General features: G+C 52.6%; 6 protein-coding genes across 6 annotated transcripts; 1 reads left to right on the forward strand and 5 right to left on the reverse strand.

Annotated features, from left to right (window-relative positions):
- Positions 1 to 34: 34 nt before the first annotated feature.
- INS49_005594 (uncharacterized protein) lies at positions 35 to 7753 on the forward strand (the record flags this gene model as incomplete). Its single annotated transcript, XM_043166373.1, has 11 exons — positions 35 to 89; positions 159 to 266; positions 591 to 730; positions 799 to 1122; positions 1191 to 1737; positions 1800 to 2512; positions 3626 to 4276; positions 4478 to 4615; positions 5277 to 6467; positions 6534 to 6854; positions 6932 to 7753. 11 exons carry the CDS (start codon positions 35 to 37, stop codon positions 7751 to 7753), a joined length of 5010 nt encoding a protein of 1669 aa, XP_043016934.1.
- A 393-nt stretch (positions 7754 to 8146) lies between these two features.
- Positions 8147 to 10285, reverse strand: INS49_005595 (uncharacterized protein; the record flags this gene model as incomplete). The annotated part of the gene is made up of 6 exons (XM_043166374.1): positions 8147 to 8481; positions 8599 to 8751; positions 8875 to 9076; positions 9136 to 9560; positions 9639 to 9816; positions 9899 to 10285. 6 exons carry the CDS (start codon positions 10283 to 10285, stop codon positions 8147 to 8149), a joined length of 1680 nt encoding a protein of 559 aa, XP_043016935.1.
- Positions 10286 to 11050: 765 nt separating this feature from the next.
- INS49_005596 (uncharacterized protein) lies at positions 11051 to 11692 on the reverse strand (the record flags this gene model as incomplete). Its single annotated transcript, XM_043166375.1, has 1 exon — positions 11051 to 11692. One exon carries the CDS (start codon positions 11690 to 11692, stop codon positions 11051 to 11053), a length of 642 nt encoding a protein of 213 aa, XP_043016936.1.
- Positions 11693 to 12628: 936 nt separating this feature from the next.
- On the reverse strand, positions 12629 to 14623 carry INS49_005597 (uncharacterized protein; the record flags this gene model as incomplete). The annotated part of the gene is made up of 1 exon (XM_043166376.1): positions 12629 to 14623. One exon carries the CDS (start codon positions 14621 to 14623, stop codon positions 12629 to 12631), a length of 1995 nt encoding a protein of 664 aa, XP_043016937.1.
- A 1605-nt stretch (positions 14624 to 16228) lies between these two features.
- INS49_005598 (uncharacterized protein) lies at positions 16229 to 16921 on the reverse strand (the record flags this gene model as incomplete). Its single annotated transcript, XM_043166377.1, has 1 exon — positions 16229 to 16921. The coding sequence occupies one exon, from the start codon at positions 16919 to 16921 to the stop codon at positions 16229 to 16231; it is 693 nt and encodes a 230-aa protein (XP_043016938.1).
- A 38-nt stretch (positions 16922 to 16959) lies between these two features.
- On the reverse strand, positions 16960 to 18522 carry INS49_005599 (uncharacterized protein; the record flags this gene model as incomplete). The annotated part of the gene is made up of 5 exons (XM_043166378.1): positions 16960 to 17193; positions 17275 to 17309; positions 17364 to 17475; positions 17529 to 17954; positions 18460 to 18522. The coding sequence occupies 5 exons, from the start codon at positions 18520 to 18522 to the stop codon at positions 16960 to 16962; spliced, it is 870 nt and encodes a 289-aa protein (XP_043016939.1).
- Positions 18523 to 19671: the final 1149 nt, after the last annotated feature.

Genomic DNA, 19671 nt, shown 5'->3' on the forward strand with positions numbered 1-19671 from the left:
AGACTGTTCCATGCCTGACATACGGTACCAGGCAATGGATCCACAGATCCGAATGTTACTCGAGCTGACGTTCGAATCGCTTGAAAGTGGTACGTTGGAGACTCTTTGTTTGATATCTCGACGCGAATCATACGCTGATAATCGGTCGGGTTTTACAGCTGGCATCCCTATCGAAGATATCGCGGGGTCCAAGACCTCCGTCTTCGCTGGAACATTCACCAAGGACTACCATGATCGGCTGCTGTCAGACCCGATCAGTATTCCCCGTGGGTTTGTGACAGGGAATTATGCCGCCATGGTCGCCAATCGGATTTCTCACTTCTTCGACCTGAAAGGTCCCAGCACTGCCATCGACACAGGCTGTTCCACGTCGCTGATGGGCCTGCACTTGGCCTGCCAGAGCCTGCGCGCAGGGGAGTCAGACTGCGCTATCATTGGTGGAGCTTGCATCAATTTGAATCCAGATATGTTTGCCAGCCTTTCCAGTCTGGGGTGAGCCTTCCACTTCTATCACAATGACACAGTTATTTCCGGTCCTCTCCCATCATTTTAAAGTATACATATTTATCATACTAATCGCCCTGCAATAGGTCATGTGGACCAGAAGGAAAGTGTTACGCCTTCGACCACCGAGCCCAAGGCTACGGGCGAGGAGAAGGTGTGGCGACTTTGGTTGTCAAGCGGCTTGAGGATGCCATCAGGAACGGTGATCCAATCCGTGACGTCATTCGTGAGACTGCCGTGAATCAGGACGGGAAAAGCGCAACAATAACATCACCGAACGGGGCCGCGCAACAGGACCTCATCAAAGAATGCTATGAGAAAGCGGGCCTAGATCCTCGCGACACCATTGCGGTGGAGGCCCACGGTACAGGAACGACCACCGGCGACCCGATAGAGGCGGAAGCCATCGGTCGAGCTTTCAGTCCCAAAGGCATTCACCACAGAGGGAAACCTGTCTTGGTTGCTTCGGTCAAGACAAACATCGGCCACACTGAAGCTGCGTCTGGGTTGGCAGCCGTCATCAAGATGGCGAAGTCCCTGGAGCATGGTCAAATTGCACCGAGTCTAAATTTCGAGAGAGTCAACCCGAACATTGACCTCCACAACCTAGGACTCGAGGTAGGTTCATGAACTTGAAATTGTGACGTGGGCCTATTGGGCTGACTGACATGCTCTGGTTGGCTCAGATACCCCTGGAACTTGGGACATGGCCAGCAGATTATCGTCGCCGAGCATCTGTCAACAACTTTGGATACGGGGGCACGAACTCACATGTCATCATGGAGAACGCACCAGAGCGGGAAACGCTAACAAGGGCTCAAGCCTTGGGTAGAGGCAAGTACGTAGCGTCAAAGCTGTTCTTCCTAAGCGCTCGAGATGAGAAGACCGTTCTCAAAATGGCATCGGACCTTCGCGGACACTTGGAGCTGAACCGACATGCCTCTCTTAACAACTTGGCTTTCACGCTCGGTCAGCGCCGCTCAAGGTTTCATTGGAGTCTGGCCGTCCCGTCAACATCACTGGAAACTCTGATGACATCCCTGTCCGATAACGATCTGCGGCCGGTGCAAGCTCTCAGCCTACTACCGAAGCTGGGGTTCGTTTTGAATGGGCAAGGTGCGCAATGGTTTGCCATGGGCAGAGAACTGATGGAACTTTACCCGACATACCTGGCCACACTCAGAAAGTGTCAAGAAGCTGTCAGGTCCTTTGGCGGCGAATGGTCGTTGATTGGTTAGTAGCATCATTTAACGACTGGATGACTGTAAAAAGCTGACTTGACATCTGAATTGTAGATGAATTGAGACGGGATGAAAGCCAGTCCCGAGTAGATCAAGTGCAGTTCAGCATGCCGCTCACATGCGCCGTTCAAATCGGACTTGTTTGCCTGCTCGAAGAATGGGGCGTCAGGCCCGCGGCAGTAACTGGCCACTCTACCGGCGAGGTAGCCGCCGCATTTACTGCTGGAGCAGTGTCACTCGAGGAAGCCATGGCCATAACCTTCTTCCGTGGACTGCTCAATTCAGGTCACATTGCCAGCAACAAATGTCCAGGGAGCATGATGGCTGTCGGCATGGGCCCAGATGAAATCAAACCATACCTGGATGACCTTGCAGACACGCCCTCGGGAAAAGTGGTTATTGCATGCTTCAATAGCCCTTCAAGTGTCACTTTGTCGGGCGATATGGCGGCGATAGAGGTTCTCGAACAGAAGTTCAATTCCAGAGGAATCTTTGCTCGAAAGCTCAAAGTCCAGGCCGCCTTCCATTCCCATCATATGGTTCCGCTGGCTGAAAGTTACGGCAGTCTACTAGTCAAGAACATGAACATTGGCCAGCGATCCTTCTCTGACTCCGTTAAGTTCTATTCTCCAACAAGTGGAAGTCAGATCCAGGATGCGAGCCTGCTCGGCCCGGGGCACTGGGTGGAGAACATGCTTGTTCCCGTTCACTTCACCCAGTCTTTTAGCAACATGCTACTTACCGAAAATCTCGACTTCATAGTGGAGGTCGGTGCTCACAGTACACTCGCCGGCCCTATACGCCAATTACTGAATGGACCAAACATGAAGAACTTGAGCGTTATCTACGAATCTTGTCTTCACAGGGGAAGGGATGCAGTCAACACAGCGCAGACACTCGCAGGGAAGCTGCTTCAATATGGATATCCCGTTGATATGTCCCGCATCAACTTTCCAACCGGGCCGAGCGACCTGATGACAATTCCAGACCTACCTTCGTACCCCTGGAATCACGCGACCAGATTCTGGGTAGAATCAAGGATAAGCAGGGAGCATCGATTCCGGAAGCATGCCCCCCATGAATTGCTCGGAGTCACACTCCCGGGCATAAGCGACGGATCACCCATCTGGCGGCTAGTTCTACGCACCACTGAGTTGCCTTGGATGCGAGATCACGTTGTCCAATCCAAGATTGTGTACCCAGGTTCCGGATATATTGCCATGGCTGTCGAGGCAATACGTCAACTATATGACTCCCAGGGAAACATTATTACTGGATACCTGCTCCATGAAGTGGAAATACTGAAGGCACTCATCGTACCTGACAATGCCGAGGGCGTGGAAGTACAGCTGTCCCTGGAGCCTGTGGACGAACGATCACTCATGCCCGACTGCCATCGATTCAGAATCTGCTCCGCCCCAGACAAAGAAAGCCCATGGGATTCAATCGCGTCTGGTCTGATATCCGTTGTGAGGACAAATCGGCCAGCAAACCACTTCGCATTGAGATCCACCGCAGACAAAATGGGGACTCGGCTCGACGCTAACAGCTACAAGAAGAGGTTGAAACCTAACGAGTTATTTGACTCCCTGGCCTTCCGGAATATTGAGGGCGAAATTCTCCAAAGCGAGGGCAGTGCGCTTACAAAGCTCGTCGTTGCTAAGTCAACACCTGCAACCGCGGAAGACCGCCGTGACTCCCCTGTCATACACCCGACTACTTTAGATTCGGTGTTTCAAGCGGCATATCCATGCTTATCGCAAGACGGTCAAAAAACTGTCGGTGCAGCGGTACCGAGATCGATAAAGGGCTTGTACATCTCTTCGGTCATCAGTCACGACCCTGGAAGCCGGCTTGAGACTAATGCTGTTTTACTCCAGCACAACAAGCAAGGTTTCAATGTTTCCGCCGTTGTTCACTCGACCCATTCAGGAACCCCTGTGATCGAAATTGAAGACATGCACTTCCAGAGCCTTGGGCATATGACCGAGCAAAGTTCAAGCAGGGAACAAACGTGCCTCGTCACCGACTGGAAGCGGAGTTTCATCCTCAATGATTCCAAAGCTTTGGTGGATTCCCTGCGAGCTGACGCCCCCGACGACGAGAAGACCATTGGCAAAGACCTCGTACGCTCAACATTCTACCTGATCTCGGATGCTCTGAAACAGCTTACTGCTCATGATATCTCGAACCTGGAATGGCACCACCAAAAGTTACACGCATGGATGCTACTACTGGAGCAGCAGGCCGCAACCAACGAGCTGGCGCCTCGGAGCTCAAAATGGGCGTCGAGCTCGCCAGGGGTCAAGCAGATGCATATAGACAAGGTGGAAAGGGCCATCGTCGGCGGTGCACTCTCCGTCAGGATCGGAAAGGACCTGGTCCGAATCATGCGCAGGGAAGCCGCGCCGCTCGAGCTCATGATGCGGGACCAGCTCCTGTACGACTTCTACCAGAATTATGTGCACTTCAAGCGATCGGCTGGGAATGCCGCCACTCTGGTTCGCGCTATCGCAGAGGAGAAGCCTCGGGTACGCATACTCGAGATTGGCGCAGGGACAGGGGGATGCACTGTGCGTGTTCTGCAGGCTCTCGCTGGCGAAAATGGTAGCGTGCCGCTGTTTGAGCATTACGACTTCACAGACATTTCCAAAGGGTTCCTCCAGACAGCGCGAGAGAAACTTGGGGACTGAGAAGACAGAATCTCGTACCTGAAACTTGACATTGAGAAGGACCCCGCCGATCAAGGGTTTCAGGAGGCATCGTACGACATCGTCATTGCAGCCCAGGTCTTACACGCGACGAAGTGCATGAAGACGACCATGGGCCACGTCAAGAGGCTCCTCAAAGATGATGGAAAGCTAATCCTGGTGGAGACAACCAGAGACACCGCTGAAGTGCAACTCATCTTTGGCACATTGCACGGGTGGTGGCTAAGCGAAGAGCCAGAGAGAAGCAACAGCCCCAATATGTCACCAGATGCGTGGGACATCTGTTTGAAAATTTCAGGTTTTACCGGATCAGAGGCTCATATTTGGGATTGTGAGGATGAAGAACATCAATCGCTGAGCTGCATCATGTCCTCCGTAGCCACATGCCCACAACCCAATTTGCGGAACTCGGCAACGCTATTGTACCACGGCACACCACCACCTTCCATATGGACTCATGAGCTCGCACAGAAATTTTCAAATGAGCTGGGTATTTCATTGGTCGTGGAGAATCTCTCTGAAGTCGCACCCGAGGGCAAGACCTGCGTATTGCTTTCTGGTATCGACGGCCCATCACTACAGTTCGATGAGACAAGTTTTACTGCCGTCATTAGAATCATCACGCAATGCAAAGGGTTGCTATGGGGTCACATCGGGCTCCGCCATCAACTGCGAGATCCCGGAAAACGCCACCCATACTGGTCTGCTTCGCACTGCACGCCTCGAAAATACCAGCAAGAGGTACATATCTCTCGACCTCGACAGTTCAGATGCACCATGGAGTTCATCCGGCCACTCAGCCATCGTACGAGTATTCCAGAGGACAATGGACTGGGCGCAGGATGTCACGGGCGTGGACACAGAATACGCCGTCCGCAAATCAGAGATATTCGTGCCCCGAATCTGCGTCGATGACAAAGAGAACGAAGCCCTCCTGGATGGTCTTGAGGAGAGAAGCCCAGAGGCACAACCTTTTGAACAGCCCAATCTCAAATTACGCATGCACGTGGATACACCAGGTCTTCTGGATAGTATTGTCTTCAGAGAAGACCCTGATGCAGGTCTTCCTCTACCTGAGGACTACGTTGAGATCAAGCCGCGTGCCTTCGGCCTCAACTTCCACGACGTGATGGCGGCCATGGGAATGCTCAAAGAAGAAAGGCAAGAAATCGGCGTCGAGTGCGCAGGAGTCGTGACACAAGTCGGGCCGCATTCTTCTCAACTTAAGACCACGCATGGCCTGCGAGTTGGGGACCGAGTCTGCGCGCTGACTGCACACGGACATTTTGCCAACACCGTGCGGGTGCCGTGGACATCTGTAGCACGCATACCGCCATCGATGACCTTCGAGACAGCTGCGTCGTTCGTCACCGCCTTCGTGACGGCATACTACTCTCTGTTCGAGGCCGCCAGGTGTGAGGACGGCGACACTCTGCTCATTCACGCTGCTTCTGGGGGCGTGGGTCAGGCGTGCATCATCCTGGCTCAGTGGAAGGGAATCGAGATTTTCGTCACTGCTGGGACCCAGGAGAAGCGTGACTTCTTGAAGAGCCAATTTTCTATTCCACCAGACCACATCTTTTCGAGTCGGGACGACCTCTTCCCTCAGGAGATACGAAGCGCCACGGCAGGGCGAGGGGTTGATGCAGTCATCATTTCTCTGGCTGGTAACCTGCTGAATGAAAGCTGGAACTTGGTCGCCCCCCTTGGGCGATTCCTGGAGATCGGAAAAAAGGACGTACATCTGAACAAGTCGCTAGAGATGGAGCCATTTCGGAGAGCTCTTTCTTTCATGCACGTCGACATCATCCAGCTGGCAGACAACAAGGGACACCTTGTCCAACGGATCCTCCAGAAGCTATTGTCTTTGCTAGGCAGTGGTGCTATCAGCAACCTTACCCCAGTGTCAGCAGTCCCGTTGGCCGAGGCCGCACGAGCATTCCGGACAATGCAAGCCGGAAACCATATTGGCAAAATAGTCCTTGTCCCAGGGCCAGATCAACTCGTCAAAGTGAGTCTACTCGTCTTCATTATGTGCTCGCCATCAACGAGTATCTTGAGTCTTACAACCATGCAGGTAATAGAGCCACTAAAACTCTGCCAACTTCGTCCGGATGTTTCGTACATGATTGTCGGTGGCCTTAGTGGCATTGGGCAGTCTATTGCGAGGTGGTTCATATCCCGCGGGGCCCGCAACCTCCTGCTGGTTTCTAGAAACGCGGCGTCACGGTCAGAAAGTTCAACCTTTATAGAGGAGCTGGCCATCGACGGGGCCAGAATAATGGTCAAGAACTGCGATGTTGGGGACCTTCAATCCCTGAAGGCGGCCATAGATGGCTGCCGTGCGTCGGGAATGCCAGATATACGAGGTGTGGTCCAGGGTGGTATGGTGCTCGACGTAGGTCTCCCTTGCACTCGAAAGACATCGTTGTATCTAATCATGGATGTTGCTAACTGATAACCCATATCTAACAGGATTCCATTCTGGAGCGCATGAGCTTCTCTCAGTGGAACCACGCCCTGAACCCAAAGGTCAGCGGTACCAAGAACATCGAAGAGCTATTAGGCCACGACCTGGACTTCTTCATTCTCCTTTCTTCCCGCTCCGGTGTCCTCGGCTATCCATCACAGGCCAACTACGCAGCCGGGAACACATACCTGGACGCAGTGGCACGTCGTCGAGGCGCGAGGGGCCTGCCATGCGTAGCCATCGACCTCGGTCCCGTGAAATCGGTCGGCTTCGTTGCTGAAACGCAGGAAGAGGGCATGCGAGACCGCGGCCACCGCCCGCTGAGCGAGTCCGAGGTCTTGGGCCTGGTCGATTACGCCATACGCAACCCTCGCCGGCCGCCGCGTACATCACAGATAGCTGCGGGGATTTCAAGCGCTGGGATCACTGGGAATGATCCACGCTTGTCTATGCTGCAGGGGGGCGCATCTTCGAGCCGTGGGAGCCGTGGGACGAGTAGCGCCGGGGCCCGACCTGGACATGGGCGCGTGAGCCTCCACGAAGAAATCTCCCGTGCAACATCACTGGACGAAGCTGCGAATGCCGTGCAAGGCGCATTGATTGCAAAGATATCGGACATGTTTGTTCTTCCGGAGACGGATATTGACCCGGGTCGGCCTCTTTCTCACTACGGCGTGGACTCATTGGTAGCTGTTGAGTTGACAAACTGGCTTGTGCCCAATGCTCGCGTTGAGATCAACATTTTCGACTTGATTGGAAGTTCGTCGCTTAGTGAGCTGGCGGCGAATATTGTCAAACGGGCTCGACCCGTACTTCAGACACTTTAGACGCGTGCAATGAAACACACAGGAGTTGGGGAGGGGGGGGGGATGACCGCTGAGCTTAATTTATTGATTGTAGAGAATCAAGATAGCATGTCGCCGGCGTCGTGAGACGGCAATGAACCACGAATCGTGAGCTCCTGGCCGAGATATAATCGGTATTTCAATATCCAGCGCCACTTATAATCAGGTCCACGTGATTGCACATGGATTCTGGTATCTCTACTACTCCCAACTGTCTGCGAAATGAATCATCTCTTTCTGAATCGCCGATTGTTATACACTCGGTAGTTTCAGTCTTGAAAAGTCCTCATGTTGAAGATCACGGTCTCATTATGGATGTCCAGTTCCACTATGTGCCACGACAGCCCGAGCTCGCAATCATGGAAGGATGGTGACCTAACACTCGAGCTCTGCTGTGATGTCTGGGCGGGCTGAGGTGGACTGCCCTTCTCTTCTCCTTTGTCGCTGCCAGTCAAGGCAGAAAAACCATCCCAACAGCACCAAAATCTGCAGACCGAACATTATGGACATGAATATCTTCGTCGGCCCCTCCCACACAGTACTGTGAAAAGCCCAGTCGTTGGCCACGTCGGTCAGGCCGTGGAGTGCGCCGTATCCTAACAAGCGGCACAGTGCAGTTGCCGCGAATGCGACAACGATATTAGCTACTAGGTTTTGAGAGTCGGCAGTATCGGGTCTCGAGCTTCTGAGCAGAAGGATGGCCCAGAGGACTTGCCATGGATCTGTTAGTTTCTGAGCCGGAAAGGAGCGAGCGGCAGAATGGTATCCGTGTTGCGAGAAGGGGCCAACTAGCGTATTAGACACAGGTGAGGTAGACCATTACTTACGGTATTGCCAGTAAAACATCATATTCCGCAGGAACAATGCCCCAGCGTCCAGTCTGAATCTTGAATCATCATCTACAGTTTCAGCTTCGAAATATTTCACAAGAAGCATGTGGCCGGCAAATGCAAGACCAGCAGTCAGGGCAAGAATAGGAACTATGTAACAAAGAAGGAGTCAGAAGGAATTCTCAAGACCTAGAGCACAATTTTTGAACGGTTGTCTTCAGGGAGGAGGTGCGGTAGATAGCTAGGAAATGCCGAGGGCGGACGAAGACGTACCACGGGTAATCGGATATTTTACTACTAGGTAGCCAAAAGCCGCCAAAGGGAGTAGAACGAGAAAGTCCGCCTCAGCTTGTGCAGATAAAGACAATTTGTAGAACATTTGCAACACTTCGCCATCTATAGGGCCGCTGGCTGCACAGAAGAAGCTGGCCCCAAAAGCAAACCAAGCCGTGGGCTCTGCAACTAGTTTTGCTAACTGCGCATGATCAGCCCCAGTTTACAATGAAACAGATTTCAATTGCGGCATAGGCATACCTGTGGTGAGCTGCGAAGCTGTTGACACCTCTCATGGCCTTGAAGTCGACCCTTTCGGCGGGCAATGTCCAGCCACATGGTCGCGCCTGGCATATCAACACAGGCGAAGACGTAGACGGACAACAGGATGCAGACCGTTGCAAAGCCGCAGTACATAGCGTAATATACCCTGGAGGATGAGTCCGCAAAGCTGGTGCTATAATGAACTGTTTCGAACAGAACTGGGTAACCGGATGCCCAGAGCAGCAGTCGCGCGATGCTGCCGCCATTTGTGTTGGCATACCATGCGGCAGTGAGCAAAACGAAGCAGGGTCCAATTACAGCGCGGGATGCTGCAAGCAATAGTTGGAGAACAATGTCACCGCCGAAATCATTTGCCCCTGGGTCCATGAGAAGAACCACGCTCGACACGAGTCCGGCGATACCTGCCAAAAGGCGAACGATGTCAGACATGGTAAAAGCTTCAAAAGAAGAGGACTGAGGCCTAGGTATCTTGGTGGTACTATAGAACTTGCCTTGGACCAGGACAGCTATGCCAAGGTAGCGTCCAAGGCGAATACTGAACAAGGCCTTGTAGTTCACAACCTGAACGACTAAAGCCGCGGCGTTTGTGACACATCCCCGGATTATAGTGTGCGAGGAGCCCTCGTGGAAGCCATCAAAGGTGGTACCGAACACGAACTTCAAGACTTGGATCAGCCAATTCGGACATCAATCTGTCAAGCGGGGAGCCGCAGATGCTCCCATCCGAGTTGCTACTTACCCACATGCATGGTATCAAAGCAAGATCAAGTCTTCGATTTACCCAGAAGGTCTTTTCCTCACCGCCCGGGACGGTCTGTGTCCCCGCATCGCACTGGCTAAACGCCCTTGAGCGCTCCTCTTGCATCGGAATCATGCCATCAGCGCCTGTCTCAGCATCCATGACACCGTCCGTCCGGGGCGGACTCTGGGAGCGAGCTTGGTTCCGATTCCGCGGAAGCTTCCGATAGCCCCAGTCTCGGTGTTTCGCCGGATCGAAATATTCCTCGTTGCGGGAACTTCCCTCGAGATTCTGAGAAATTCGATTCTGTTGAACCTGGTCAGTGGACACATACATCCTTCCATCCAAGCTGACTGGCCCAAAAGTGTCGCTGTGTCGAGACTCCATGGCAAGATGAAGTGAAGTGGATGGGACGAAGTTGGAATGCAACAGAAAATGCCAATTCTCGTGCGGTTTAGGTCAAATTTGGTCCAAAGATCACACCATCTGCCGCCTGCTCTCGTGACACATTGTGCTTTTGATCAGCAGACAGAAAACATGTGTGGAACCGTCGGCAACCGCTCTTGTTTGGCTGCGTGTTACTCTGACGCTCTGTTTGCGAGTGCATGTTTGACCTGCAGCTGGGCGGCATCTTGATGCTGTGTGAGGAAAGCGTGAGTGTGAACCAGGAAACGGAACGTGTCTCGCATGAGACAGTTTATTGGAAGCTTAGGAATTATATGTCAATTCTTTCAGCTAATTATGGACTTCAGCAGGGTGATGAGCATGGGTACGTGCGCAGTTGGGGGGGGGGGAGGCGAAGGAGGCTGGGTCCAGGCTTAGAGATATGGTAAGAGCAGGGAACAAGTAGATCTGACTTTGTTGATGCAAGACGTATTCTGTAGTCATTGGAATGGGAAATTGACACATGCTAGGAGTTTGAAGAAATGGTGGCGCATTGTTTCTGATCATCTTTCTTTGGTACTGTATGTGTGCGTATGTATACTGATTATTAGATACCCAAGCGAGGCGTAGGCTATAAAATAAACGACGAACGTAAAGCTCGACCACAAACGTAAAGGATCAGACAGCATCTCGAAGTGCAGCGAAACATATTATTCGTGCATTCTAGATCATCTTGCGTTGAACAACGATAAGTCTAACAATCACGCTCTAATGACCTTGTTCCGACCTCGTACCACTACCATCCGGCAACAGCCCATTCTCTCTAAACGCCCTGTCCATGATTTCCCGGATAACCCACTCCTTCCTCTTGCCGTATTGATTGCCCGTCTCGCCCTTCTCCTCCGCCACAACCGCGACCTCCCTCTTCACTGCCGCATACTTGTCCCTGTCCTCCGGATGCTCACTCAACCATTCCCTGAGGATCAAGTGGCGCGCGACATCAGGACAATCCGGGCCGTAGACGTGGATATTTGTATCAGGCGTCTGGCACCCGAGGAAGCGGTGACCGTAGTAAGCCGGCTGCCGGAAGTACAGCGTGAAACCGGCTGCCTCCAGCGCCGGCACGTACGAGGCCTCGTCGGCGGGGTCGGCGACCACGAGGTCGACGTCGATCACGGACCGCGCCGAGAGCCCCGGGACGCTGGTGGACCCGACGTGGTGGATGTTGAGTGCGGCTGAGCCGAGAGCCGAGCGGATTCGGGACTCGAGGTCGGAGAAGTCGTTTGCCCAGGAGGGGTTGTAGTCCACGATATGCAGGCCGCGCCGCCCGGGACGCTTGGCGAGCATCTCCATTGGTGCCACGCCGTCCGGGGTGGTAGTGATTGCACTTGGGGGGATGTTGGAAAACATGGTCAGCGGCAAGTTGACTTGAGATCTGTACACGTGTGACTCGGTAACTGAGATCCAGCGGCTGGAAGTCAATGTAGAGTAAGAATCAGGATCTCATTTAGTGTAGGTTCACAAGTATTCAAATCAAAGCAGGCCGGGGAGAGGGCGGGGGATTGAGATGGCTCGAAGGATTCCAGGTTCTATGCCCTACCGGCCCGAAAGCCCTCCCGATCCACTCAAAAGCTGAATACAAAAGATGATAGCTTCTGATGAACATTTTAGGCCTCTGTATTACATAAAGACTTTTTTTAACAACACCTTAATTACTTCTTTGATTACTTTTTCCGAATCTCTTATAGCATCAAGGTCTTTGCGTCCAGCGACTCTCGAAATTTAACGCATCAGTCTTTTTGATAAGAGGTCTTAGCGGGCTATTAAGCTCGGCACTCTGTTAGCTTTGTCGCCTAGCTATCTCACCGTCACTACGTTAAATAGCATGGGGGGGGGGATTGTAGTTAGGATCAACATTTCGACTTGATTGGGAGTTTGTCGCTTATTCATTGGCGTCAGATGCTGTTTGCAAGACGTCAGGTCAGTGAAAATGTCTTAGCCGGGATATGGAAACGGGAGAGCCGGTGAAAATGATATTGGGATGCGTTATGACTTCTCATTACCGTCTCCGGTGCTGCTATAATGGTACGTGAGAATGAATCGGCATGTTTCTTAACAATTTGATGTAGTCGTTCATTTTGGCAGGAGGTGTGAAATAGCAGCGCGGAAGTGGAATTAGCCAGGCTTTTCAGAATGGATATTGGAAACCAAAATAACAAACATTTTCAATTCCAATATCTGTCAAGTAGCCCGTTGTTTCTGGACTGACAACTGGTTATCTTATATGAGTTGAATTATGAAATCTACTTTGTCGCAGGAGGCAACAAGCCACTTCCAATAATCCTCTTAGAGAATAGTGAGGACCATCTCCTGTGCCTCGCAGGAGTTTTCTGCCCAGCTGGCGTCCCAAGTCTCCATGAGATCAACCGGAAGCGCCCTAGAATCTGCCAACCCAATCCTTTCATAGCAGTCTGTGTCCTTGGTCGATGACTTCAGTACCAGAAAGCAAGGTTCCCTCGAGAAACGCCCATAGATCCTGTGCCCAATAAGGATACATAAATAGCCTGGACTGCAGCCATAAGGAATTGATGATGGGTCATCACACAGAAAATGCAATGAGTTCCCCTGTTCATCTAATAATCTGAAGGTGAGAAGGTTGTTGTTGTTGTTCGTCGTAGGCCCCTCCAATACGAGATCAGTTCCCGCGTGCTCAACCTGGAGATCCTTGATGACCTTTCCCCGTAAAACCAGTCTTCCTGACTTCACTGGGCCGAAGGGGTACAGGTCTGGGTATGTGGGCTCGGTCACTGCTTCGACGACCTCAGCCGAGGTCTCAAACACTCGGGCCTCGATTATCTTGATAGGCGCCTCAACCGAGCACCAAGACCAGGTGGGTGCCCTCCAGACCTCCGGACGCCTGGGCCTATAATGGCCATCTGGGCGCCAGCTCATCCTGGAGTATTGAACGCTCCAACAAAGCTGCCTCAACAAAAAGACATCCCAGAGTCCTGCAAGGTAGACGGGCTTTCTACCAAAGCGCTGCTGAAGATGCGTGACGTACTGTTCTGCAAGGCCGGCCAAGGCGGGAAGCTTGTCGCGCTCACAAGAGAGTCTGCGCAGTGAGAATGTTTCCACGAACCCTTGCCACAACATCCAGATGCGCCATTCTTCAACGTCGCTTACAGGGATGTCCGGGCGGCGCAACAATGCATTGTAATTTTCAGAGATATCGGTAGGCCCAATAGAACTACCACACTCGCACCGTCGGGTCTCGTTACAATCCCACATCAACTCGTCGGTCGTATAATGGAGGAGACGGTTCGACAGGATGGATTCCTGCAGCGTCCAGCCACGGTCGGCGATGGGCTCCGTCATCCGAGCCGAAGGTTCGAACATGCTTGTTGTCGATGGGCAGTGGAAGATGTTGCCAAAGTCAGAGTGTTCGTGGTACGTTGCGAGGAACCTTCTCGTGTAGACCGGGCGCCCTCGGAGATTCAGTTCGTGCGTGTGGGACGCAAAGAGTTGCTCCGAGAACATGCCGCCACTCACGCCCTCTGCATGAGCAGCAGAAATTGTGCAGATTGAGTTGGAGTAAACCGAGCACATTTTGACGGACTCTTGGATCCAATCCTGCTCGTCCTCCTGGATTATACAAAGCGCGTCCACCCAGAGATACTGGACTCCCAACTTTCGACAGATTGTGACTGCGTCTTGTATGGTCCTCGGCATTGAAGAGTACTTGATGCATCGTTTGTGGTCATCGTAGTTTGTCTTTAGCGTTTTCATCGGCGGGTGCACCTTGGGGTTTCCCCAGCAGTAACTGAGAGCCACGTACTTGTCGTGCAGACCCTTGGACTCGACAAGACGTGGCTCGCTGGCATCCGTATAACCGACATCGATAACCCTAGTAGGCAGCGGTACTAGACCAGAAGGCCCACAGGTCGGATGGTTCTCGATGCAGTCTTTGAGCCAAGAGGCAGCCAGGGAGTGGCATGCTTCGGAACCGGAGAAGGGCGAAACCTCTGTCACAGAGCCGATAAGTTGGTCACTAGAGTCGTTGCTTCCGTCTGAGTGACGAACGAAAAGCTCGACTGTCAACCTGTCCAGACCCTGATACCTGACCAGTATTGGTCCATTTAGAGCCATCTCAACGTGGACGAGGCTCTGGTCGTCGAATGTTGACTGAAAACGGCGGAGGGCTTCCCACATCAACCGACACTCGTCACAGTCAGATGATCGCATGTCCTTGACGGGAATCAGTCGCACCACTCGTGCTTTGGTTCCCGGGGCCATGTCCTTGACTTCTTCTGGACGGAAATTCGAACATAATGGGCAGCTCATATTCTGTTGCCGAACACTTCGAATACCAAGGAAAATTGCACTTGCGGCAGGATACTTTTGAGTCTTTTAAAACGGGGTGCTTTGATGCCGCAAAATAGGTGTCAATGGCTGTAATGCTGGTAGACAAATATTCCAATTACTCTCGTAAAAATTGGTTACGTCGGGGAAGAGCTCCTAAAGTCGTTGAGCTAAGAAGTAGCACAGGTGCATGTGCGGACTGCTTACTTGCGGAAAATCTTAGAGCTAGTGCAGCGCCATTCTCGAAGGGTACCCAAGTATTTATAGCTGTTTACCGTCTCCCTCTGTAGCATGAGGGAGCACCGCCAAAACGTGAAGGATTCAGTCTCCAAATTGCACAGGCCCCACACTGGACCAGATGTCCCGGCCTGCATCAGCCTAGAAGGAGGCCTAGAGAAAGATTGAGAGCATCCTTGCGGGCTGGGGTTAAGAGCCTGATCCAAATGTGCCTGGCTAACGCAGCAGCCGCCTCAGGGGCTTGATGTTCGACCATACTGGGCCATGGGCGGATCAACACCTAGCCCCACTGCCGTCATGGGCTCGGCGACGAACTGCCAACTCACCGATATACAGTAGCACTTGAGAATTCTGACTGCATCAAGACAGTGCAGAAAATCCGAAAAGAAAAGCACCACGCAACATGTTGCCCAAGTCTTTTATGAGCCGGTGACCAGAGCAACACATCCAGATTAGACTGGTTCGCAGCCTGCATGCGAGTGCAGTTTCCCATTTCGCCAGCCCACATACTGCGGCGGGGTCACCTGAGCATCGCGGGTGTAGTTGTGTTCCACGCAGGACGAGATCTCACCACAGCAGTTCAGTAGCTGGGCCACACTTCGGTTGAAGGCATAATCAAGACTCAGAAGCCCTTGGTAGTGACCACAAGAAGCCATAGGAAGCCTTCCTTAGCAACGATCCTAAGGCTATAGGAGGACCACGACGGCCTGGAGCTGGAGAGGAAAAGGCAAAAGTTGTGGACGGTTTGTAATCTACTGAAAGTGTTAAAACGAATCAAACAACTCTTACTCGAGGCCATTGATATGTGTTGTCTCATGGATCGGAAAGTGTCAAGAACTTGGATTTGTGTATACTATTCTCCAGCCCGAAGAGATAACCCCTATGTGCAGCTAACGACCACCATGAGTTTCCAGGTATCAACCTCTCCTAGGATGACCTTCAAATGCAGGAAGACGATCCAGAATAATCCCCTGGCGCTTGAACCACTATGCCACCCGACAAGCCGTCGGCGGGCAATACCCATGATTGCAAGCGTAGCTGCACAAACCCAGATAGCTGTCGTCCTCCGACGGCAGCGGCAATCCCACTGTGCCCGTCTCCGGCGGCGGTTGAACCTGAGCCCCGTAAGACGTACACGTACATGGCCCCGGTGGGCAGTACCCAAAGTTGCAGCAGAAGCTGCAGAGACCGACGTAGTTCCCTGGCCCGGTGCCTGCATTGCAAACCCCTGTTGGGCTTGGGGTCGCAGAACTAGTCGTGGTTGTGGTGGATGTGGAGGACGTGGTGCTGGTCTGTCATCCGTGAGAGTCAGTACCCATTTGTAGGTAGAGAATTGTGCTTGTGGAAGGCTCATACAGTGCTCGTGGTGCTGGTGCTGCTGCTGGTGCTGCTGGTGCTGCTGGTGGTGGTCTTAGTTGGGCTGGTACTAGACGTTGTGGTTGATGTCGTTGTCGTGACAGAGGTCGTTGGCGGAATCGTCGTCGGCGTCACTGGCGAGGTGCCAAGCGATGGCGTAGCAGAGCAGGTGGTGACATGCAGACCAGCCGTCAACGAGGCCAGAGCATCAGGCCCCAGCGGATCAGAAGGCTCGTCCGGCACGGTCCCGACGTAGACGTTGAAGTTGTAGATGCCGCACGGGCAGACGTCCGTGATGTTCTTCAGGCTCACAGAGCTCATGATCGTCTGGCCGTTCCGCGCCAGGAAGAATTGCTGCTTTCCTACTTGCATATCTACTTGGTAGGCCGAGATGCCAGCGGGTGCATTGAACGACTGCACATTGTTGCCGGATGCGACTGTCACGGTCCCCGCCGTCTTGAGCATTGACACAACGAAGACGGCATCGGCGAGCGTCTCGTAGCCGTCTGGGCGACCCATGAAGTAGTTTCCTGAGCTGTTGTCTGCTTGGACCATTGTAGTGTCTGTGGCATCGCAGTTGATGCTCCTGAGAGTTGGCCGGTACCAGTAGATTAGCTGATCAGATGAGACATAGGACGCTGCGGAGCTCGCGCCGGCCTTGTAAGCTGAGATGAAAGGCTTCGCCATGTCCATCCAGCCCCCATGAGGCCTGAGTGGTGAAGATGTTAGCTTGGCATCGCTTGGAAGTCTCTATGGGGGTTCACTCGCATATCGTTGGTCCATTTGGAGTTTCCGTCATCCGTGTGCTTCGAGGCCAGCGGTCCGATATAGTGGCTCTCCCCGTAGTCATTCCATGTGATAATCTCAAGGAAGCGTGGCGCAAGGGACAGGATCTCGTTCCATCGCTCGAACCAAAGCAGGTCTCCAGGGAAAACCCAGTTCTTGCTATACGGTACTTCCTGTAACGAAAGAAGCCCCTGGGTCAGTTCAAGAACAAGTTTACACTCCTAGAGTGGTGAGTCAGGATATCTTTCACTTACCGGTCCAAAATGGGTGCTGAACCATGGAGAGACGGCTGATTCTGAATTAGAATGTGTCAAAAGTCAGAGGGGGAGCCAAAGTCACATACGAGCAATATAAGGCTTTCCGGCAAGTGCTGTAATGTATGCCTGATCACCCTCTTCCACTGTAACATTATGACCTGGCCTAGGAGCTTTGTTGTTGCCGTTATTCGGCCAGGCCTAGACGCTGTGAGTCAGCTTCTCAGCTCCCACGCAAGCGTGAGAGAACGTACCATCCAATTCAGAGCACCATCGACGGTACTAAAGTTGGTACCTTGCTCAGGGTGAAAGTTCGGGGCCCAGAATATCGGTGCCCCTGCAGCGGTGCGGATTGCGTTCACATCAACTCCATCTCCAGCAAAGCTCGATGCGAAGATCTTGCCGTCCACGTAGAGCTGGGACGTAGGATAAGTGTTGGCATACTGGGCGATCTTCTGCCCGACCTGAGTGCCCTGATTTATGTGGTACCAGTTGAAGTCAAACGAGATGAAAGCCTTCATGCCGTTGTTGGCGGCAGACTGGTAGGCGAAGCCCAGCTGCTGGTCGGTGTACGGGTCAACGCCGATGTTGAGGGCAAAAGCGTCGATGCCGAGCGCTTTGGCCCGTTGCATGTCCGCATCATAGTCTGCTGGGCCAGTACGATCAGAGACGATGCCGATCTGTCACTCTGCTTAGTCTTGGGAAAGCCAAATATCGAGGTAAGGACGAGACCAGGATTGGATCTCAAGAGACCCACCATGAAGTGACAGAACACGAGCCTGTCGGTCGTCTGTCTTTCTGCAATCTCATAGCTGGGTCTAGACAGGACCGGGGATACAACGGAGAGCAGAATGACTGCAATGAATTTGAGTAAGGACGCCATAGCGATGATCCCGCTACCTTCTGGTACCCTCAATGCTGTCTCATGGGATGACAACGTTGCGCAACGGATCCACGGTCAGTTCTGAGCCGAATGTGTATAGGTAACTGGGCAATCAGGTATAGCAATCCGGATTGTGGCTACTGAAGAGGACAGAAAAGAAGAAGCCAAATGGCCTGCAATCTACGCTATAAGTACTCGTCAGAGTGGGCGGTGACTGGAAGCGCCAGTGAATGCCATTATTCACTGACCAACACTATGCAGTGCACGTGGATAACCATACAGTTCTATCTGATTCAACGTACTCTAGCCGCGCCTACAGTTTCCGCGACATGCTCACGGGTTGCATAGCCTAGGTTCAGGCCCATTGTTACCACATGAGCAACATACAGCTTGTTTCCTTGCCCTCTGAAACCCTCAACTTTGCCAAAGCCCGTGCAAAGAATCAGAAGACAGATTAATCATGCGGTTGGGCGCTATGAAACAAGATCGGATCCATGTGTTCACTGGAGTGCGACTGCCGTTGTCACGATCCTTCCATGACATAGTAGGAGACTACCCCAACGGGGACAGTGAGGGTTCGAACGTGTTTAGGCTTGAACAAATGATCAAAGGTAGGTGTGCCACATATGACCTACTGCTACGCCTGTGTCACTCGGATCTAAAGGTGTCATGGATCCGAACAGCGGCCAGAGGATGGGCTGGTACACATTGTGACTGAATCATCGCTCCATGATTAAATAAGCGGTACCTCGACAGTCGGCAATGGGGAGATCCATCGGAAGCAAGCGTAAAATATCAAAAGTGCTTACTGCTGCTGCACGTAGGGTCTGGCTCCTAGCTTGAATGCCCCCTCCCAGGTTTGAAGGATCAGCTTGATTCACATCCCAATGCTAAGTCACTCTGACTGCGAGAGCAAAATCCTTCTAAATTAGGCTTAGTTGCAACTTCAAGAAGGTTCGAGTCTGGGGACCATTTTTCTGCGCCACATGACGACTCCATGACTGCTTACATTGTGGCAGGTTGCCGGAATCGTTCTGCCATTCGAGGATCCCTTGCCTGAGGAAGGGCTGGCTGGCCTTCCAAGCTTGTGATGATGAAAGCTTTCTCTTGCCAATGGGAGAAACGTAAACATACATATTGCCTCGGTCTTTTTCGATGTATATTGTCTCAGGAATTACGTCTATCGACGCCTCGTGGAGGTCATTGCTGCAGGGGTGTCAGCTGCGCTTCCGGTAACCGACATTGCGGGTCAAACCTTCTCGAATGCTTTCGAACCTGATTGGCATGTGCTTGACACGGTACCAAATCGAAATGATTAAACTGAGCCATCAATGAGAGGCGAGATGTTGTCGATTGGGTGTCGCAGGGTGGCACACCCAGCTGTCTGACAGGTTTACCGACGAATGGGTGTGCATGATCACTTCCCCAGATCTAGCCATCTGCCACTCCCCCGGGCCACTCGCGACGGCATGTCTTTCCGTTCTGACGGGTGATACAACCTGTTGACAACGTTG

This window comes from Diaporthe citri (assembly GCF_014595645.1).
Source record: "Diaporthe citri strain NFHF-8-4 chromosome Unknown scaffold_19, whole genome shotgun sequence".
Taxonomy (NCBI): domain Eukaryota; kingdom Fungi; phylum Ascomycota; class Sordariomycetes; order Diaporthales; family Diaporthaceae; genus Diaporthe; species Diaporthe citri.